Here is a 24,169-nt window from a genome sequence, read left to right on the forward strand (position 1 = left end):
TTTCAGACACTGGACAACAGCCAGTGCAGAACAGTGACTCTTGAGAGAAGGGAAACAAACAAGGAAGCGACAATTGCCTGAGCTTACCGTGTGGCTTCCACACTGTAGCACTCTGACAGGGATGTGAATCTGAAAAGCCTGGGAGTCTGGGAGTGGGGGTGGGGGTAGCATTGGGGGAGCCCAGATAAAGTTTGTAGGGCAGAGTACTGTAAAGAGGAGGGAACTACAGAGGGAGAGCTCTGGATCTACAGAGGGTTTGTCTGAGTCTTCAGCTGAATACTCATCAGTGTATACACATGAGGAAACCACCCAAAAGTGGGGGAAAAACACCAGAAAAGAACAAGCAGCACAGCCTAGGAGTTCAGACAGGGCTCAAAATAATTCTTGTTCCCAACAGCCAAAGAGGAGAAATCTCAGATGAGATTAAGCATAGGGGAGATTATTCAGAAGGGTATTAACCTCAGTGGTGAGCCAAATTAGCCCTACAAGCTCTTCTGGTCTGACCTCATTCAACTTAAAAGTAAGCTATGAAAGAATCAGACTGTATCCAAGTAACTTAATTATGTTCTAGAAAAAAGCTCAACATATTTAAAGGAATACAAAAACTCTAGTACACGACAATGTAAAATCCAAAAATTACCAGGCCTGCAAAGTAAATTACAACTCAGGAACAGGAGGGGGAAAAAACATCAACCAATAGAAACAGAGCAGAAATGACACAAATGACAGAATGGTCAAGTACAATAGAACGGCTATGATTAATTACTCCAAGGTGTTTAAAAAAAAAATGGAGGAAAACATGAGCCTGTTAAAAGGAAAGGCAAGGGAGATATAAAAAAGACTCAAATGGAACTTCTAAAATTAAAAAAATTACATCTGAGGTAAAAAATACACTGGATGGGATTAAAAGAAATTAGATACTTCAGGAGAAAAGATTAATGAACTTGAGGACACAGCAATGAAAACTATTCAACACAGAACAGAGAAAAAGATTTCACCCAAATGGAGCACTGGTGCAATGTGTGACAATTTCAAATGGCCCAATATACAAGTCACTAGAGTCTTAGGAGAGGGTAAGAGGAGGGGTGGGACAGAAAAAAGTAATACCCACAGCTTTTCCAAATTTGGTGAAAACCATAAACCCACAGGTAAACAGCCCCAGCAAAAGAAACATGAAAACAAACTACACCAAGTACAACATAATCAAATTGCCTAACAGCAGTGATAAAGAGAAAACCTTAAAAGCAGCCAGAGAAAAAGAACAAGCTACATACAGAAGTATAAATATAAAAATAATAGTAGTCTTCTTGCTGAAAACCACAAGAAGGTACCACACTAAGCATCCACTAAATTGGCAAAAATTAAAAGTCTAAAACTAAGAAGTGGTAGAGATGATGTGAAACAAAAGTAACTCACATAGCGCTGGTCGGGGTATAAACTGGTTCGGCCACTGCAGAATATAATTTGGCATTACCTTGTAAAGATGAAGATATCCATACCATGTGAGCAAGCAAGATCACTCCTAGATACAGAATGTTCATAGCAGCACTGTTTGTAATAACAAAATCAAAAACAAACCAACAATTCCAATGTCCATGAACAGAAGAATGGATATATTGTGGTCTATTCATACAATACTACAAAGCAATAAAAATGAATGACTCTAAAAATACTAAGTCAAAAAAAAAGTCACAGAAGTAAACATACATTATGTCATTTATATAAAATTCAAAAACATACAAAATTTAACATTTTATTTAGGATACATACATATGTTGTAAAACTATAACAAGCAAAAGAATGACAAATACAAAATTCATCATAATCATCATTTGAGGAAAGAGCACATAGAGAGTCTCTAAAATGCAGGGGATACTCTATTTCTAAAGCTGGCTCATGGGTACACAAATATTTACTATTCTTTATGCCATATATATACATGTCTGTGAATTTCTGTAGGTATGAAATACTTAATTTAAAAAAGAGTGGAAAATGTGAGACTTTAAAAATGAACACTACTGTTTATGTATAACAATAAAATTTAGTGTAAAAAAAGTATACAAAGAAAATGTTCAGGTTTTTATTGTCTTTCTGTGCCCTATACCATCAGTATAAATCAAAAAGGGCCATGACCCTAGTGGGGAAAAAAAAATAACAGAGTCTTTAACTGCTTTGACACAAAATCTGAATATCTGGTGCTGTAAGTTAGACAATAATAATTACATTAGCCACTCATGTCTGATTCTTCATCTTTCATCTGTACTTAGATTTTTCTTTATCTTTGGATTTCTTGGGACTCCTGCTTCGGTCTCTCTTTTTACTCCGTTCTCTTTCGTAGGGGTCAGTTTGGTATTTGGATTTATGACTGTTACTGTAGTGGCCGTCCCTTTCTCGAGATCGGCTACGACTTCGGTTTTGAGGTCGGTCTCTCTTTTCACTCTTTTGTTTCTCCCAGCAGCTCTCTTCTTCCTCATAGTGACCAAACCCCATTTCTCTGTAGATATCCTGTCAAAGGAATGGATAGAGATTTACAAGTGACTCCATAAAATAATCATTTTGTAGGTACTGTCAGTTAATAACACTTAGAAAGTCTACTATTAGCAAGCAGCTATAAAAGCTCAAATTTGAACACTACCACTAATGCCAAGAATCTGGTAAATGAGAAAGCAAAAATATTCAAAAACAGACTTAAATCATTTTTCTTATCAGTCTCATTGCTTTGTTTCTACCACTTCAGCTGAACTGAAAGATCAGATTCAAACACAAAGAACTGAAATCGCCCAACTAAAATTAGAACAAGCCTTTAGAGAAAATTATACCAAGAATTCTGATTATGGTTGGTCACCTTTTTATCTCCCCCTTCTCCATTCTCCAATTATCTGCAATGGGATTACAAAATTCCCATAAAAACCCTAATAAAGACGACATTTAAATAACAAAGCCAGAAGAGGTTTTAGACAAATCAGCCTAAAAAGAAAAGAGATACTGCATACTTTGGTCTGAGTATTTTTCAAGTGTTTATTTTATAAGCTCCTCTCCAAATCCTCAAATTTTCCTTGTTTATATTAGTTTTTTTTTTTTATTAAAATCATTTCTTGGGGTGCATGAGTGGCTCAGTTATTTAAGCATCTGACTGTTGGTTTTGATTCAGGTCATGATCTCATGGATCATGGGATGGAGACCCATGTCAGGCTCTGCACTCAAAGGGGAGTCTGCTTGAGATTCTCTCCCTCTGCCCCTCCCCCTGCATGTTTGCATGCACTCGTTCTCTAATAAGTAAATAAATCTTTTTCTTTTTTAAGATTTTATTTATTCATAAGAGACATACAGAGACAGAGGCAGAGAGAGAAGCAGGCTCCATGCAGGGAGCCCGTTGTGGGACTCGATCCTGGGACTCCAGGATCACACCCTGGGCTGAAGGCAGGCACTCAGTCGCTGAGCCACCCAAGCATCCCAGTAAATAAATCTTTTAAAAAATAATAAATAAAATGATTTATTTACATATTTTTAAAATGAGTTAACAATGAGAAAGGGACTCCTGGGGGGCTCAGTCAGTTAAGCAACTGCCTTCAGCTCAAGTCATGACCCCAGGATCCTGGGATCTAGCCCCACGTCGAGCTTCCTGGTCAGCCTCTCCCTCAGCTCACACTGTCTCTCTCAAATAAATGAATAAAATCTTAAAAAAAAAAAAAAAAAAAAAAGAAAAAAGAAAAAGAGAAAGAAAAAGAAAAAGAAACAATGGGAAATTTCACTGCCCTTAAGTCTTTTTTTTTTTTTTTTTAAGAGAGGAAGGGGAGGGGGAGAGGGAGACAAATAGAGAGGGGCAGAGGAGGAGAGAAAAATCTTAAGCAGGTAAGCCATCCAGGTACCTCTAAATTCTATTCTTACTAATTAAGTAACAGTAGAAATTCTCCGTGAAGAGGGCTAGTTACAACAATTCCATTTCTGTTTATGTTCTATTCCTAATCAAAACGAGTATCTCAGGAGAGCGTGGGTAGCTCAGTTGGTTAAGTGTCTGACTCTTGATCTCAGCTCAGGTCCTGATCTCAAGGTCGTGAATTCAAGCCCTGCACTGGGCTCCATGCTGGGCATGGAGCCTACTTCAAAAAATAAGTAAAATAAAATGAGTATCTGAACAAGAGGCTGAAATCTAAAGAGACCAGAACAATGATCTTTCAAAAGACAGTTCATAAAATTTAACTTCCTTAAAAGAGTTCTCTCAAAGGAAAGGCAAAATCCTAAGGATTGAACTCCCAAGGGTTCCAACTCTATCACCACAGACATTATTATAAGAGATATAAATGTCAAGGTTTAAAATCTAGAGTGATGAATACCCACAGTTAAGGACTGGGTTTTAAGCAAAGGATTCATAATTATTCCATATATTGTCTAGATATTGTACATTACACCTGGCATGGAGATTGTAGCATGTGAAAATAGATCTAACATGATTGTTATAATCAGTGTTTATGGAATACAGCTTTATAAGCTGATTCATGATTTCCTGCACAATCCTAATAGTTCCTGTAATTCCATAAGAGTTCCAGAGGTAGAAAAATGAGTATTTGGTTTAACCCTTTACCAACTATTTTCTAGCAAAATATGACAGCCCTAGATAAAATAACTTTTTGTCCTTCCTGTAACATATACAAAATGTAAAAAAATCTATGTACTATTCTGTCTGTATACTTAATTCCTGTATTGGCTGAGATCATGAACTCTGAAAGTGGAGAGACTGCTAACTAGTATATAACTATAAAATCTTTAGTAATTATAAAAATAGGCACTTAAGTGCTTTCAGTGTTTAAAATAAGAGATAAACAATTATACAGTACTTAATTCTTTGAAAAACTTGAGGAAGCTAAAAATCTGAAATGCACTGAAACCTTAAAACCTCTCCTACTTGGAGTATTTTTTTTTAAAGATTTTATTTATTCATGAGAGACACAGAAAGAGAGAGGCAGAGACATAGGCAGAGGGAGAAGCAGGCTCCATTCAGGGAGCCTGATGTAGGACCTGATCCCAGAACCCCAGGATCATGCCCTGACCAAAGGCAGATGCTCAACAGCTGAGCCACACAGGCGTCCCTTGGAGTATTTTTCAAAGCTACACAAGCTTTAAAGACAGGTAGCTCTCGGTTCAAATGGTCTTTGCCATTTAGGAGATGTGTAAATAATCTTGAGGTCAGATTTACCAGGGAAGGTTTCAACAGAGAAGTCAGGACTTGAGATGAACCTCAAGGAACAGGTGAGTTTGACTGTGGATTGGCTACAAGAAGGTTAATGCACGGAGTGGAAGTGACAAGTGAAAAGCAAGGAAGAATCAGCATCATGTGCATGGGAAAAGGTCAGGTGGCTCAATGAAGCCATATCAGAACAAATCTTCTTGTAGTATTTGCTAGAACAATGCTAAGTGCTTTTGATGTACATTACCCTCATTCTAGAAATAAGGAAACTTGAGACTCAAGAGATCCATACAGGTTAGAGATCATTATTTAATTAATCAGTAAACAGATGTAAAATTGAAATGATGGGATGCCTGGGTGGCTCACGGTTAAGCATCTGCCTTCGGCTCAGGGCGTGATCCTGGAGTCCCAGGATCGAGTCCCACACTGGGTTCCCTGCATGGAGCCTGCTTCTCCCTCAGCCTATGTCTCTGTCTCTCTCTCTCTCTGTCTCTCATGAATAAATAAAATATTTAAAAATAAAATAAAATAAGGGATGCCTGGATGGCTCAGCAGTTGAGCGCCTGTCTTTGGCCCAGGGAGTGATCCTGCAGTATCAGGATCAAGTCCCACATCAGGCTCCCTGCATGGAGCCTGCTTCTCCCTCTGCCTATGTCTCTGCCTCTCTCTCTCTGTGTCTCATGAATAAATAAATAATCTTTTAAAAATAAATAAATAAATAAATAAATAAATAAATAAATAAATAAATAAAAATAAAAAATAAAATAAAATAGAAATGGAGATTGCAAAAAAAAAAAAAAGAAAAAAAGAAATGGGGATTGCACCTGGGTGGCTCAATCCGTTAAGCATCTGCCTTTGGCTCAGGTCATAATTCTAGGGTCCTGAGATGGGCACCACATGGGGCTCCCCACTCAACGGGGAGTGTGCTTCTCCCTCTCCCTCTGCTCTTCCCTTCTGCTTGTGCTTGCTCCCTCTCTCAAATAAATAAAATCTTTTTTTTAAAAAAAAAAAAAGTAAAATAAAGTCGAAAAGGGGAGAGTACAGAATGAAAAAAACCTCATACCTGAATGAACTAAAATAATGTTAAAATGCTAGCTCTTTCATTAAACTGTGAAGGGCCACAGGTCTTTGGGGTCAGGATCTCTACATCTAAGGTGAGGGGAATTAATCAGATGAGCTCTTATGCCCTTTCCAGTACAGACTAAGCAATTCTGCAATTCTATACACTTAAGACATAGGACAAAATGATTAAACTAGCATGTTGCTAAAAAAGAAAGAAAACACCATAAAATGGCCAATTTATTTATTTTTTTAAATGGTCAATTTAAAGGAATCACCTTAATCTATCCAATGATTTCATGTAAAGCAGTCCAAAACAACCTAAACTAAAAGCTATCCTTGTTCAGGCCTCTAAAATTAAAAGATTTAGTTTAAATCAACAAAGTAACACTAATTAATTAAAATGATGGCAAAAACAGAGCCCCAATTATAAGAATAACAAACACCTATGAAAGCCACAGAGGAGGACTGACAACCAATATGAATACTTCTCAGCCAGGTAACCAACCCACAGCTGAAAACTCACTTCCTGGAACCCCAGTAAAACCCAAACCTCAACAATATAGTAACCATCTTTGGAATCAAGACATGAGATGGAAAAATTAAACAGAAGTTTTCCAACTGAACAGTAAGTCTATCACTCAATAAAAAACAAAGACCTTGAAGAAATAAGTTAAAACATTCTAAGGAAACTAGGCTCACGAAGCAAAATACCAACAAATAGGAAAATCTGAGCTATACCTGTAAATAACCTAGTACTGAAAATTCCCTTTAATGATTATATTTTTGAGAATGAAATCAAAAGGATAAAAATAAGAATACAAAAAAAATGGGCCCATTAATATCTTAAATACAGATGCTATTTTATTGGAAAGAAAATTTAAAAATTAGTATACTTATATTACTAAATCAAAGTATATAATCAAAAAACATTTGCTTTAATATGCTTTGAGGGAAGAAATAAAATTAGGAGATTTAGATCTTAATAATTTTATAACTGTCAATTAATTTAAAATTATTTTATTTCTTAAAAATTTATTTAAGAGAGAGAGAGAGAGAGAGCGCGAGCACACAGAGGGAGAAGCAGACTCCCTGATAATCAGAGAGCCCGATGTGGAGCTTGATCCCAGGACCCCAAGATCACGACCTGGGCCAATGGCAGACACTTAACTGACTGAGCCACCTAGCCACGGCTAAAATTATTTTTAAAATACTAACAACATTCCCCCCAAAAAACTACTTGGTGCCTTTTACTTCTATTAAAAAAAGAAAACTATTTGCTAGTGTAAAGTTTTAAGTAATCAAACAGCAGGATAAAAAAGATGCACCAGGGACAGCTGGGTGGTTCAGTGGTTGTGTCTGCCTTCTGCTAGGGTTGTGATCCTGGGGTCCTGGGATTAAGTCCCGTGTTAGGATCCCTTTTGGGAGCCTGCTTCTCCCTCTGCCTTTGTCTCTGCCTTTCTCTTTGTGCCTCTCATGAATAAATAAAATCTTAAAAAAAAAAATGCACAAAAAGGAAGGGGGAATCACAGACTTAAAATGCAGCCAGATTTTAGATTTCTTAGACCTGTGATTATTTCAAATACACCAACATGTATCTCAGGCCTAAATTCACTGAAGATTCCACATATAAGTGCAGGATGAGAAGTCATAGCTAAAAGCAACACATAGTGGGGGAGGTGACATGGGAGGGTGGAGATCAAGGAATTGTAGTGGAAAACATGCTAAGTATTCAGAGAAATGTGATACAGCCACCATTTCAAAAGACTGTGGTAGTCTTAGGCTAAATAAATATAGCACAGAATTAAGAAGGAAACGTACCAGTTAGATCACACTGGAATATTACAGTAGGGGATAAATTATATTAGAATAATAATAGCATTTAAGAGAGAAAACTGCCAGGAATATGCTCCAGATAAGAGCAGCAGCAGAGTGGCTAGCGGTACAAGTCTGGATTTACACTGTGGCTCTATGTAACAGCTGTGTAAAACCAAGGCAAATTGTTTAAACTCTTCAGTTTTCAATTTCTCTGTTGTGAAATGGGGAAAATAGTATCCACGTCACAATTGTAAGCACAAAGCTCATGTCAGCTGTCATTGATTCATGTGCATATTAGTTAGAGAATTAAGTAACAGAGGAAAGGTGTGACTTAAAAGCTGAGGGTGGGGCATAAATGATGGCACTCTTTAAATCGCAAAAAGACTATGGAAAAAAAGGTCCACAAGAGTAAGAGTATTTGCTATCTAGAATGTAGGAAACTAAGAATATATATAAAATATATACCTGCTGGACTTTTTTAAAAGTGAAAAACAACCCATGAAACACACTGAGTGGTTGCCTTGGGGGCAGAAGAGAAGGAGGAGGGGCAGGAATAGAATCTAGGTTCTCTGTACATACCACTTTGTAGATTTTACTTTGGAACCACACAAGAAATTTTTAAAACTACAAAACACACAAAAAATTATTTAAAGGGCACCGGGGTGGCTTAGTCAGTTAAGAGTCTACCTTAGGGCTCAGGTGATGATCCCCAGGTCCCTGGACTGAGTCCTGCATTGGGCCCTCTGCTCAGCAGGGAGCCGCTTCTCCTTCTCCTTCTGTCCTTCCCCCTGCTCCTACTCCTCTATTAAATAAGTTAAAAAAATCTAAACTATAAGATATAGGGATCCCTGGGTGGCGCAGCGGTTTGGCGCCTGCCTTTGGCCCAGGGCGCGATCCTGGAGACCCGGGATCGAATCCCACGTCAGGCTCCCGGTGCATGGAGCCTGCTTCTCCCTCTGCCTGTGTCTCTGCCTCTCTCTCTCTGTGTGTGACTATCATAAATAAATAAAAATAAAAAAAAAAATTAAAAAAAAATAAACTATAAGATATAGATAGATATAGATATATTTAAAGCAATCCCTAAACATTGAAAAGAAACAAATTAATTGAAATATGAATTCAAAAAAAAAAAAAAGAAATATGAATTCAGTGAATGGCCTTACCACAGAAACTATTCCAATTTAAAACACATTATTAATATAACTGTAACAGTAAAATAACAGCCAGTACACACACATATTTCTTCATTTAATCTTAACATACCTGTAAGATAAGTATAATCTCAATTTCACAGAGGAGGAGACTGTGACTCAGAAAGCTAAGTAACTTGTTGAGGCCACATCAATGGCTAGTGGCACAGAAATTTACACCTAGCTTCTCTGAAGCCAATCCTGCACTTTGCCAACCATACTACATCTCTCCTTCTCTGGGTCATTGCTTGACGTGCCATTCTCACCACCTTGAATTTTCTCTCACCTCTGCCTACTAAAATCTCCTTAAACACCAGGCCCAGCTCAAGTCCTCTAGTGGTAACACAAAAGTAAGGGGCTGTCATGTAATTTGCATTTCACTTAACCGAAAACCAAAATGCAGGCTGGAAATGACTTCTCTCTAGAATCAATTTTCTTTAAGGAATTATTAGTATCACTGTCTGAGAAAATGTATTGTTGGAGCACTTAGGTGGCTCAGTTGGTTAAGCATCTGACTTCAACTTTGGCTCAGGCCATGATCCCAGGGTCCTGGGACTATCAGGCTCTGTGTCCAGTGGGAAGTTCACTTGGCTCTCTGCAGCTCCCCCTGCTCATGATGGTACACACACTATCTCTCAAATAAAAAAAGAAAGGAATATGTATTGTTCAAGAATGTATTTGGAAAAAAAAAAAAAAAGAATGTATTTGGGATGATATATTTCAGATACACAATATGTAAGGGCATAAATATTTCACAGGTCTTAAAACCTCAAGAGCTACAAGTATTACCCATAACGTGGTGATAATTAAAATGACATATGAGCCTTTTTTTGGCATAACCACACTTGCTTCTGATGGGAATAAGTAAGTGTCTACAGGTTCAGAAATCACTCTTGTTTCATAATAGGGAACTGAATGATATATTTAGTTACTTTGAAAACAATCTTTTATCATTTGTGTTACATATTCTTGAAAATTAAAGTCCATTACCCAGTGAAATCATTCTACGTTCTAGAATTAGGAATATACTCACCTTGTCCAGAACTATACCTTTACCCTCTATCTTATGTCACTAATAAGTAATTTACAGAGGGATAAAATATTTATCTCTACAGCAAAGGCTGGACATTACAAGTACCTGATTAGTATTTCTGATTGGCATATAGTCCTCATCTTCTTTTTCTTCAGAGCAGTGACGAGTTTTCTTCTTGTGTTTTTTACTTGTGTGTGAGTGACTGGATTTTGAATCTTCTGCTTGCTCATCCAGTATAAGATCGTATTTTGCACTGTAGCAGCTAGTTAAGGAAAGATGTGAGAACTGACACTGATAATACATCAAAACATCAAGAATCTGGTAAACAAAGGAGACTACGAGGATAAACCTAACTTTTTTTTTTTTTTAAGATTTTCTTTATTTATTCATGAGAGAGACACACACACACAGTGAGGTACAGACACAGGCAGAGGGAGAAGCAGGCTCCACGCAGGGAGCCCGACGTGGGACTCGATCCCGGGTATCCAGGATCACACCCTGGGCCGAAGGCAGGCGCCAAACAGCTGAGCCAGCCGGGCTGCCCGATAAACCTAACTTTTTAAAGCAAAAAGCATCTCACAGTGTATTTCTAAAACAAAACTAACTCACATTTTCTTTCAAGAAAAATAGAAAGAACCCAGACTCTAAATAAACAATTAACAATTGGCAAGTGAGTGGGCAAAAAATATGGAAGACAAAAAAAACTATATCCACAAATGAAAATCTAAGTAGCCATAAAAAATAAGGAAACATGTTTTTCAGTAATGAAAAAACTTAAACTTAGAAAATAAGACACATGTTTCACTGGAAAAATTTAGGATAATGCCAGAAGAGCTATAGGAGATAAAAGGTATATTCGTGTTACTCCTCTTTTGAAGTACTAATTTGTTAAACAAACAAAGGTATGTATAACAATTATTTTTTATTACAGAAACTTAGAGTAACAAAAAGCCTAGTAATAAAGAAGACATTCTTAAATATATTGTAGAACTTCAACAGGATATATTATTACAAAGAAAGTTATTAGCAATGATAAATGAATGCTATGAAAAAACCAGGAAAGTGTTTTATGAAAAATTAAAAGTGAAAACAGCTAGAAATAAAAATTATCTACACCATATGGTAATTTTAACTTCACAAAACATAAAAGATCAAGATTTGAAAGAAGCAACAAGAAAAGGTATCATTTGTCTAGGTGGTAAACTGTGAGTGAATCTTTTTTTAGTTGAAGTGTAGTTGACATAGTAGTTTCAGTGACTCAACATTCATAGATATGAGTGAATCTTGTTTTAATTTCACATAAATGTGTTGTAAATATTATGATAATGTGTTTTTAAAAAGAGATAAATATTTTCTCTGATATACTTATTATCCCTTAGCAGAGAAAATACAAAATAATCATACCCCCTGTTGAAAATAATCTCAAATCCTAGAACAGTATTTGAGGAAGGCTGACAAGGGCCAGAATAGTGGTTTTAAAAAAAAAAAGCTCATGGGGAAGCCCAACATGCAGAGCTGTTTCAGTGGCGTGCGCAACTAGAGGAATCTCAAACACACTTCCCTCAGGACTAGAGAGTTGGGTTTGTTTTCACCACATCATAGCTCTATGCCTTTCTCAGGGACATGTCACTTCTATATAAGACTGAATATGAAAATGCTACGTGCTCTTGGCTTTTTATAAGATGGTTAAAGATGGCCAGTCAGGGACACGTGTGAGTGGATCAGTTGGTTAAGCACCTGCCATTGGCTCAGGTCATGATCTGGAGTCCTGGGATTGCCCCCACCCTCTTTGCACTGAGCTCCCTGCTCAGCGGGGAGCCTGCTTCCCCTCTCCCTCTGCCCCTCCCCCACGCTCTCTTTCTTTCTTAATAACATCTTTAAAAAAAAAAAAAGGGTGGCCAGTCAGTCTGTACCATATCCTACTCCTACTTCATTATCTCTAACTTTTCTCCTTTATACTATGTCACACTGTTTCCAGAGTAGCTTCTGGAGCCTCTCCTTTTTCAGGTATGAATTCAATAGCCCTTGCCCAGGACTTTACCTTACTGTTTTGCTTTACACATGCAGCTCCCTCTGTCCAAAATCCATTTAGTGGGTCGTAGCCAGCACTGTGTAATAAATAGAATAGAAAACAGAATATACAGCATCTAATAAAAATACCATGGCATTTGTTTTAATTATGTATGCGTGTGAATAGCTGTACTTGGACTGTGCTGGATATAAGATGAATTGTATTTCTTAAACAATGGATCAAGTTAGAGGAAAGAGCATCCCATCTTAGCCCTCCCTCCTCTCCCCTCATATTCAAGGTGCAGCTTTATTTTTTTATTTTTTAGATTTTATTTATTTATCAGGAGAGACACAGAGAGAGAGGCAGAGACACAGGCAGAGGGAGAAGCAGGCTCCATGCAGGGAGCCCGACGTGGGACTCGATCCTGGGTCTCCAGGACCACACCCTGGGCCGAAGGCAGTGCTAAACTGCTGAGCCACCTGGGCTGCCCCAAGGTGCAGCTTTAATGTCACTTCTTTTATTGTCACCTGAGGGTCTTCCCTGACTCCTCACCTCAATAAGCCCCATATCCTACAAATGTACTTCTTTGCAACACTCTATACCTACTTATATTCGAGTCACAGTAATTATTCTGGTCATCCCCCCTCCATCAATAAAACACAAGATCTATGAGGGCGGGGGCTGTTTCACTGCTAAGCTGGGTGTGCAACAGATGCCAAATAAGTAATTGTTAATTATTTCTCATACCACCAAGACAATTTGTCTCATCTCTTTTCCCTTGCTTACCCACTATCTTCTACTCACTACTATAGTCAACAATAGTAGATGTCAAATGTTCCCAAAGTCCTTTGAATTAAACACAAGTTTGTGATCTTTCTTTCCCCAATTCTTCCGTGAGGTCTACTCTGGCCAAATTAAACCTGCCTTTCCTTTTGTTCTATTTTTAAGCTTAGTAGCTAATTTATGACAACTTCTATTTCTCTTGAGATCCATAAAAGCATATCTCCACCATGTCTTTTTAACTTAAAACTTAACTTGATTATATAAAAAACAAACAAACAAACAAACAAAAAACAACCCTCAAACTTATCTGATCATTAGATTGCCTTCTCAGGGACCCTGGGTGGCTCAGTGGTTTGGCACCTGCCTTTGGCCCAAGGCATGATCCTGGAGTCCCGGGATCAAGTCCCACATCGGGCTCCCTGCATGGAGCCTGCTTCTCCTCTGTCTGTGTCTCTGCCTCTCTCTCTCTCTCTCTCTCTGTGTCTCTCATGAATAAATAAATAAAATTAAAAAAAAAAAAAAAAGATTGCCTTCTCAATCTCTTTTCCTCATCATAGTAACAGTCACATAATATATAATATACAACGTGGAAAACATATATATATCTTACATATTATAAACACATGTTCTATCACTGTATTATTGTACCTGAGATTATAAATGCCTTGCTAACATGAAATCTATCAATTACCAAGAACATAAAAACTATCTTACTGGGTCAGATTCAAGAATTTCCCTTTTCTTGTTCAATATTATGTTTGAGAATGATTAACAATGGTTTGTATCAGGACATATCTGTCTTCTCCATCGATTTCAAAAGACTGAAAGCAGGCACTGTTCAATACTAGCCATATGTGGTTGTTTAAATTAATTAAAACTGGGCAGCCCCGGTGGCTCAGCGGTTTAGCGCTGTCTTCAGCCCAGGGTGTGACCCTGGAGACCCAGGATCAAGTCCCACGTTGAGCTCCCTGCATGGAGCCTGCTTCTCCCTCTGCCTATGTCTGTGCCCCCCGCCCCCTGTGTGCGTGTGTCTCTCATGAATAAATAAAATCTTTTTAAAAAAATTAACTAAAATTAAACTTTAAAATTCAGTTCCTCAGTCCATTTTGCATGCTCAAAAACCACATGTGGTTAGTAGCTAAACCGGATGGTGGAGATATTTTCCATCACTGTAGAAAGTTCTATTGAACAGTACTAAGCTACAGATTTATTCTCAAACATGTCTGGTTTCCTTTCTTAAATTTCAGTAATCTACCATCTTGAATTTAAAACATTTTAATACTGCATATTCTTTCTTTTCCTCCTGAACTACTTACCTCTGTGAGAAAAGATGAAAGACATCTCCTCATACTTTATACTCTATGCCTGTACTTACTTTCATTTGCCCTACATACTTCTCTTCTTCCACCTGCAGTTACAAGTGGTTAGCCTAAATTTAATTTCAAAGATTTGTTAAATGTCAACTTCCATCCACACCTTTTATGATTTTAATATTTCAATCATATTCCTCCTAATGTTCATCTTTTCAGACTAAATCTTAGATTACTGTTTGGTGTGTCTCCCTCTCCTTATATTGAACACGTCAATATATTTCAGACTTTATCCATCTCTTGTACTTTACAATGCTTTATGAATTGTAGACTGTCAACATATTTTTTAAAATGAGTATATAACAAGTCAACTTGATACTCATCTTTCCTTGATGAATACTTGGAAAAGAAATGTCTAAGACAGTGTGGGAAAAGAGAATCCCTAAAACACCAACAGAAATTAGGAAACAAAGAAACCATTTACAGAAAGAATCACAAAGAGATAACTTTTGCAATGTGTAGAGTGATAGATGTATAATGAGAATATCAATGAACAAATTAAAATGACATAATGTAAATAGTATGTTTCATTGATTTTTACTTGTCTCAACCTAAAACTTGGAAGAATCTAAATTAAATGGTCAAGTCAATGGATTTCGTTTTAATCCTATAAAAGCCAATTTTTACATACAAATAGGAGCGTGATAAATATTTGTTGCTAGACAATGTACTAAGCTGAAAGGAGCAACCTAGTCAAGTAAGAGAACAGGATGTTAATCTACATATTTACCATCTCCAAAGAAGTTAAACATTATGAGGAAAGTTAACACCAAGAATTTAGCTTAGCTATATTAAAAAAATTTCTGAAAACAAGGAATTTAAAACATTACAATTAAATACAAAATACAAATCTTACCTGAAGATTTCAGAATTAAGTGTTAACCTTAACCTAAAAGTAAGGGAGGAAAGAATTAGGCTAAGATTTCTTTCAACCAAAGCCTTCTCCAAACAATAGAGAATATACCGAAAAAGAGAAGTATATGTAAGGTGGTGAAAAAGGATTAACAATAAACTAAATGATTTCTTCACAAACCACTGGATTCAGGAACCTTGTCTTCCACACACTGTGACTTTTTATAACATATCACACAGTACTCTACACTGGGTGGATGGTCTATACATATTGACTAACTGGTTCTTGTAAAGGATACTCCTGCTTGGGCTTTACTTTATCTTTCAGGACTAAATTAGATGATTTATCCTGTTCCTTTTCATACTCCTTGAAATCACTCTTGGTGTATTTCCCACCTATTTATTAAAAAAAAAAAAAGAAAAAAAGACTTAGTAAGAAAACTCACCTACTTTATTAAAGAACAAAAATTAATTTATAAGAAGCATAATATATCAATTGTTTTATAAGCGACATATATATTGGTGGACAGAAAAAGGCTGAGAAGATAACAAAGAAATAGTAATTCATTCTCCATTACTATTTTAAATGAAATCAGATACCCATTTTGCTAAGTAGCCATATGCTGCCACCTAACGATACATGCGAGTGTTACAACATCAAACTTTCAAATCCTAAATTACATAGTGAATACATTCACTGGGAAATAATGCAGTGTTTAAGGAGAGCCATTAAGCCCGTGAGAAAATTAGGTCCAAAGGAAATTGAGGGCTTGAGACTGGAGTCTAAGATCTGAAAGGCTTAGAAGTTTGGAAGAAGTGAGGCTTTAAAGTTCTCTGATCTGTCAGAAGAGGCACTTATTACCAAAATTTCAACAGAGCACCAAGCAGATAGGGGGACAGCAGGAATGTATACAGAAGTTCACTAAAGGATGTGAGAGGGAAGGGTTGGTAACAATATCAATGACGAAATATCTCTGTTTTGGAGATTCTTGCCTACGGCACCTATACTCCCTGCCAATTGTCAAAAATGAAATAAAAAAACCCTTCAGAAAAATAGGACCTACTATTATATCCTGACTGGCCTTCAGTGACAGGGCTAGGAAAAAGCATCCTATGCAGCCCCTCTACTCTCAGGCCTAGTCTCCTACCAGATGAAGATTCAGTTCCTTACCCATGTCCCAGACCTGCTGACTGACTGCCTCTCCTATCCCCTCAGCTACTATGATGAAATCCTTCCAGACAGGAGAATCCAAGATTAAATGTACAAATAAAGCAAACTACAGGTACACACAGAGGTACTTTGATTATGAATCCTATATAAACCTTGACTATCATCAGGTTCTTTAAACAAAGGAGAAAATAGGAATAAAAGAAGATTCATCAAAACCAAGATGAATCTACTTGGTAATTCCAGAGGCTCCTGAAACAAAAATGGCCAGTAGATAATGTAAATGTGAAATAGATAACTGCATGTGTTAAAACACTAATAACTGTAATAAAAATATACCACTTCATCACTGAAAAGAGATTCTGTGCTTGTCTTTAGTAGGAGTTTCATGATGAATGAGGCAGTTGTGGTATAATAGAAAGAGTAATGGATTAAAGTTAGAAGTTCTGTGTTCAAATTCTGACTCTAATGGGAGGTCTTAGGTAACCCACTTCACCTCTTTGAAACTCAATTATTGGGACACCTGAGTGGCTCAGTGGTTAAGTGTCTACCTTTGGCTCAGGTTGTGATCCCGGGATCCTGGAATCAAGTCCCACTTTGGGCTCCTCACAGGGAGCCTGCTTCTCCTTCTGCCTATGTTTCTGCTTTTCTCTCTCTCTCTCATGCATGAATAAATAGAATCTTAAAAAAAACCTCAATTATATTCTCTTCATTATAAGCCAAATATAATATCTACATTTCACAGAGCTACAAGAGAAAGTACTTATTAGCACTGTGAATGGTATATAGTATATATTCAATTTATTCAATTTATTAAATATAAATAATATATAAAACTATTTCAAAATTAAGAAAGATGACGGCTAATGTGAAATTGAAGTATCTGTCTCCTACATGACATTTTATTTTTTTATTTTTTATTTTTTAATATTGATTTATTATGATAGACACAGAGAGAGAGAGAGAGAGAGAGAGAGAGAGAGAGAGAGGCAGAGACACAGGGAGAGGGAGAAGCAGGCTCCATGCCGGGAGCCCAACGCGGGACTCAATCCCAGACTCCAGGATCACGCCCTGGGCCAAAGGCAGGCGCGAAACCGCTGAGCCACCCAGGGATCCCCTCCTATATGACATTTTAGAAAAAAATAAGAAGTTTACTTAAAATAAACTGTAAATAAACTACATTGAAACTACTTAAGAAGGCAATATCACTTCTTCAGTGGGTAACTGGGTTAGGAAGAATTGAGAGGGGGAAAAAAGCAAACTAGATTTAAGTCCTGTTTACATCATCAGTTTATGTGACCTAAATAAATCACTTCACAAGATTATACCTCAAGTTCCTTCTCTGTAATGAGGAACTGTATTTATACTGGTTTCATACATATACAAAATGATAAAATTAAATTAGCTTTTTTGGGGGGAAAGCCTCATAGAAGAGCTATCTGTCAGTACCACAGGACCAGAAGTATAGTTCATTATGCCAGCAGCTCATCCATCATTACTGTATATACTTCTTTGATTCTTTTGTTTACACAGCCACAATTACCACATGAAAAACATATCATCTTAATGCCACTAAACTTTAGTTTCCACAAGTCACTCAAAATAGGTAACGGTGTCAAAATCTAGTCATGAATTCCCACTGTAGGAAAGTTTCATGGGAGAAACCAACAGTAATAGGGAATCCCAACCCAAGTCACTGTCTCCTACCACAGGAGTCACAGCTTCCAGCAGGCCTTCCTTGCCTATTCTGGCCATTAATAGTATCTCCCTTTTCTGAATTTCCACAAGTTACCAGGATCTACCAAATGATTCAGCACATCACCCTCAAGTACTGCTGTTTCTCTCTTATTTAAAAAACAAAAAACAAAAAACAAAAAAAAAAACTCATGAAAGTCATGGGAAATAAAGAAAACTGTTATATAGAAAAAGAAAGTAAAAAAAAAAATTAAAAGAAGAAAAAAAAAAAAAGAAAAAGAAAGTAACCCTGGAATTCCTGGTAAAATTAAGTATTACACGGTGAAAGCAAACCTTTTAAAAATACTGCAGCAAAAAAAAAAAAAAAATACTGCAGCAAAAATCAAAAACTCACATTAGAATACAGACATTCAACCCCCATGACAAGCCACTACAGAAATTCAACTGGCACACATATACGTGTATGTGGAAAATGTCACATGCATACGGATAGTATAAAAAATAATAAAAGATTAGAAACTTCACTGTCCATTAAGAAGATTGGTTCAATAAATTATGATATATACATTTAATAGAACACTGCAGCTACTTGAAAATGTCGCTTTATATACGGATATGAACTGCTCTCTTAGATTATTAAAATGAAAAGCAAGGTAGAAAAGCAGTTTTAAAGGAGAAAACCTATAAATATACATAAAACCTACATGGAAAAAAACATAAAATAAAAGGAAATTCCAACATTAAATAAATAAATAAATAAATAAATAAATAAATGTATATATATGTATATTCAAAGAATGTATGTGGAAAATTTGTAGGGAACAGGTAACAGTGGTTACTTCTGGAAAGGGAAATTGGATAGATGAGGGGCAGGAATGAAAAGTTTTTTACACCACCTTTTCAATTTTGTGCCATAGGACAACTAAAACAAACTTCAAAAAAACTTGTTTAATGTTTTACATCTAGAAGAACCAAGCCACCACAACCATCAAAATCATTACTTTCCAAATATGCCATGTTTGCAATGGGTAATTTTAAGTAACTTATAACACAAAGATAGTAAATATATTCACCATCAGCTTAAATACACACTCACACTCTCCTGTGTCTTAGATTCTTGCTAGCAGCTACATGAAACCATAAATGGCAGAAGTCAGATCAAGGAACATTTCTCCTAATGAATATCTCTACAGCAAAGGAGGTACAGGCAGGCACAAGCATACACACACACACACACACACACACACAGTGAACAGAAACAGAGGAAGATGAACCAACATACCTTTTCCTTTCCATTTAACCTTTGCAACAGACTGGCTAAAATCCACATGTATTCTTCTGTCATCTATAAGTACATTGTCCATTTTGAAGAATGCTTTCTCACAATCTTCTTCCTGACAGTAATCACAAAAACTCAAGCATAAGTCTTTATGGAAAAGTTTTCTGCAATTAGGACAAATACTGAAAATACAGCATGTCTCCTGTTACTAATATTTGAGTGCCTATGATACACCAGATGCTGTTACATGCTCTGCATCTACGAGCTCAGTTAACTCTGATAACAACCATGTCAAGTACTATATATTATCTCCATTTTCTTGAAGAGAAAACGTAAGTTTAGAGAGGTACAGAAGTTGCCAAAGATCAGCTGGCAAAGGTAAGAGTGAGGACTCAACCCGAGGCAATATGACCGTAGTGGACGATACACACATTTACAAATTATGCTGTACGTGTCCTTCCACAAATCCTTTCCTTAGAAACCCAAAAATATCCTCAAAGGTGAAAGTTGAAAGTTACAAATTCGGTGTTAAAATCCACTTGACAATAAAACTTGACCTACCAGAAGACCGTGGCCTTGATTTATTCCACTTAGTATGAATATGCATTTGTTTCAGTACAAAAATAGTTTGTGATTGATTATGGAGTGCTGACCCAGAGGAGTATTACAGTCCACAGATGTGTGTATACCACACATGTACATACTATTACCCTATTACCTCTCTAAGTTCTGAAAAAGCCTGAAATCAGAAACATAGTTGCTCCCCAAAGTGTGGATACCGGCTGTGGGCCTAAGATACCAAGGTCTGTGTTACATAAGGATTCTTCCCGTCAGCAACTTTATAAACCCCGTATCTCCATTTCCAACATCTGAAAATTAGTAGTGATGCATTTCTTTTACCCAGCACTGATCAATTATCTACTATATTCTTAGAAACATATCCTTTGGTCTGCTCACAACTTACTAGAGACAATTCAGAGAAACAGATTAGTTATAATCGCATTTATTTACCATATATGTCAAGAATTAAATGGATTATACACTCCATAAAGATACAAACAAAGCCTTAATCATCTTTGTATCTACATCATTTAAACATCATCTGGCACATGGTAGGCAATCAGTATATTTTTTTTTAAGTAAGCTCTACACCCAACATGGGGCTCAAACTCATGACCCAGGGGTTACATGCACTACTGACTGAGCCAACCAGATGCCCCAACATCAATGCATGTTTGATGAATCTGTAATTATTATACTTGGGTAGGCATAATTGCATCATTGCGCCATTTCCCTAAAGAAAAAGTTCTCAGATACTTTATACTTATGCAGGCATCTGATTTATGACAAAGATGACACTGCCAAGCTGTGTGGATAGAACAACCTTTTTAATAAACTACACTGAGTCCCTTGCTATCTAATGTAAGAAAAATGAAATTTAACATGATAAACATAATACACAAAAATCAAATTACAGGTCTAAACGGGAAAGATAGGGATGCCTGGGTGGTTCAGTGGTTGAGCATCTGCCTTCGGCTCAGGGCATGATCCTGGGGGCCAGGATCAAGTCCTATATCGGGCTCCCTGCGAGAAGCCTGCTTCTCCCTCTGCCTACGTCTCTGCCTCTCTCTATCTCTCATGAGTAAATAATAAATAAATAAAATCTTTAATAAATAAATAAAATAAATGGGAAAGATCATTTCACAGCAAACTGTCTAAAGGTAGCTTTGGAGAATATTTCTATGACTTTGGGGGTAGGCAAAGTTTTTTAAAACAAGCCATAGGAAAAATATTGACAAACTGAACTAAAAATTAGAAATTTCTGCTTATCAAAAGATGCCATTAAAAATGGAAAAAAGGCAATCTACAGAGAAGATACTTGCAACATACAAAACCAAAAAATAAGCTTGTATCCAGAAAATGTAAAAACTTCTCACAGATCAAGCAAAAGGCAACCAAACACCCAATCAATAAGTGGGCAAGTCTATAACAGTTACTTCATTTAAAAAATTAAAAAAGGACATCCAAATGCAATAAGCATACAAAAAAGGGGAAATGCAAAATAAAACCACCAATAAGATACCACTACACATCCACCAGAATGGACAAAAATTTAAAAGACTGACCGTACCAAGAACTGGTAAAGATATGGAATGACAAGGACTCTCACATATTGCTAGTGGAAGTGAAAATTAGTATAACCACTTTTGGGGGTGGGGGGGTGCTGTATAACCACTCTGAAAAACTGACCGAAAGTATCTACTATAGCCACAACTACCCTATGACCCAGCAATTCACTTGAGGGTGTATGCCCAACAGAAATGCATATATACGTACACCAAAACATAAGAAAGAAATGGTTTACAACAGAACCATTCATAGTAACTCAAAATTACAAAAGACCCAAGCGTCCATCAACAGATGAATGGAAATCTAAATTGTTTTATATACACATAATAAAATACTCTGACAATGAAAATCTATATACACACGACACAATGAAATACCATGTTAATGGAAATTAATGAAAAAAGTTAACAAAAGCTACATGTAGTAATATGTGCAAACCTTACACACTTAAGCAAATGATGCTGAACACAAAAAATATAAACTGTGTTTACATTTATATCAAGTTTAAAATTAGACAAAACAAGTCTAGGATGTTAGAAGTAGCAATGATAGGGAAGGCCTTTGGAATTCTGGTAAGTTTTTTTCTGCGAATCGCAGTACCTGAAATACAGAAGGTACTCGATAAATGCTCTGGAATAACTACCACTTGGAAAGAGCTACTATTGGGCACCATCAATACAAAGCTACATAAAGAAATGGCACAGCCTTGCATAGGAACTAAAAGCAACAGGAACAGAGTCAGACTTTTCTAAATTCAAATCCCAGCTATGACATTCACTAGGGGCATAATTTTAATCAAGTCACACGACCACTATATGTCTCAGTTTACTTATTTGGAAAAGGAGGAAAGTACCTATCTCATAGAGTTATAAGGATTAAATACAGGTCAAGTTGTATAATGCCTGGCTTAAAGAAAGTTATTTGAACGACATAAGCTATTATTATTACAGATCTAGAAGATACCGGGGATCCCTGGGTGGCTCAGTGGTTTAGCACCTGCCTTTGGCCCAGGGCGCGATCCTGGAGTCCCGGGATCGAGTCCCGCGTCAGGCTCCCGGCATGGAGCCTGCTTCTTCCTCCTCCTGTGTCTCTGCCTCTCTCTCTCTCTCTCTCTCTCTCTATGTCTATCATAAATAAATCTTAAAAAAAAAAAATTTAAAAAACCTTTAAAAAAAATCTAGAAGATACCATCTAATCCAATTTTCTTTTGTTTAAAGATTTTTTTAAATGTATTCATTCATGAGAGAAAGAGAAAGAGAAAAAGAGAGAGAGAGAGAGAGAGGCAGAGACAAAGGCACAGGGAGAAGCAGGCTCCCCACAAGGAACCCAACGCAGGACTCAATCCCGGACAATGGGATCACACCCTGAGCCGAAGACAGATGCTCAACTGCTGAGCCACCCAGGCATCCCTAATCCAATTTTCACCTTCTATTTATAAGGAGAGTAATACCTAGAAATAAGAGTTCTAAACAAACTGCTAAATATCATACAACAGCTAGTCAGTGACAAAGCTCAGGTTAGTATCTACAATTTTACACCCAGTCCATTTCTCTATTATTCAAGTATAAATCTACATAAACAATGCTGAAAAATTATTTATAAAATGTGAAGGACTCTACCAAAACTTTAAAAATGATACAGCCGCTCTGGAAAATAGTGTGGAGGTTCTTCAAAAAGTTAAAAATAGAGCTACCCTTCGACCCAGCAATTGCACTACTGCGTATTTACCCCAAAGATACAGATGTAGTGAAACGACAGGACACTTGCACCCCAATGTTTATAGCAGCAATGTCCACAATAGCCAAACTGTGGAAGGAGCCACAACGTCCTTAGACAGATCAATGGATAAAAATGTGGTGTATATATACACAATGGAATATTACTCAGGCATCAGGAAGGACGAATACCCACCATTTGCTTTGACGTGGATGGGACTGGATGGTATTATGCTGAGTGAAATAAGTCAACTGGAGAAGGACAATCATCATACAGTTTCACTCATATGGGGAATATAAGAAATAGTAAAAGGGATCATAAGGGAAAGGAGGGGAACTGAGTGGGAAAAATTAGAAAGGGAGACAAACCATGAGAGACTTCTAACTCTGGGAAACAAACAAAGGGTTGTGGAAGGGGAGTTGGGTGGGGGCTTGGGGTAACTGGGTGACAGGAACTGAGGAAGGCACTTCATGGGAAGGACACTGGGTGTTCTATGCTAGCAAATTGAACTTCAATAAAAACAAATGAAAAAATAAATAAATAAATAAATAAATAAATAAAACTTTAAAAAATACATTAACTCAGACTGCATCTGAACCTAAAGTTAAGGTACATATATTAACACTAACAGATGTTGAAATTATCTTCTATTTGAATGTAATAAAATTATTTTTCTTGGGTGCCTAGAGAAAGGGTAAACTAATTTTCTCATTTTAGAGACTAGAGAGTTCTATAATTTTTCACATTTTAACACTATATAAGAACAAAATAAATATAAACTTGAAAAATGTATATTATGACCTACCTTTTCAAATTCGATAAAAGCATAACAGAGGGATTCTCCTGTCTTCCAATCTCGAATAACTTCACAACTGAAAGA

General features: G+C 36.7%; 1 protein-coding gene across 1 annotated transcript in view; it reads right to left on the bottom strand.

The window, feature by feature from the left end:
- Window positions 1-2,066: 2,066 nt before the first annotated feature.
- The window catches only part of PPIL4 (peptidylprolyl isomerase like 4), a 44,570-nt gene continuing 22,467 nt past the window's right edge, over window positions 2,067-24,169 (bottom strand). The window contains exons 9-13 of the mRNA XM_041744857.1: window positions 24,095-24,161; window positions 19,447-19,558; window positions 15,601-15,697; window positions 10,391-10,538; window positions 2,067-2,505 (exon numbers count right to left, since the gene is read on the bottom strand). Coding sequence (XP_041600791.1) covers window positions 2,254-2,505; window positions 10,391-10,538; window positions 15,601-15,697; window positions 19,447-19,558; window positions 24,095-24,161 — 676 coding nt within the window. The 3' untranslated portion in view covers window positions 2,067-2,253. The remainder of the gene's footprint in view (window positions 2,506-10,390; window positions 10,539-15,600; window positions 15,698-19,446; window positions 19,559-24,094; window positions 24,162-24,169) is intronic.

The sequence above is a fragment of the Vulpes lagopus genome, chromosome 2 (assembly GCF_018345385.1).
Source record: "Vulpes lagopus strain Blue_001 chromosome 2, ASM1834538v1, whole genome shotgun sequence".
Classification (NCBI taxonomy): Eukaryota; Metazoa; Chordata; class Mammalia; order Carnivora; family Canidae; genus Vulpes; species Vulpes lagopus.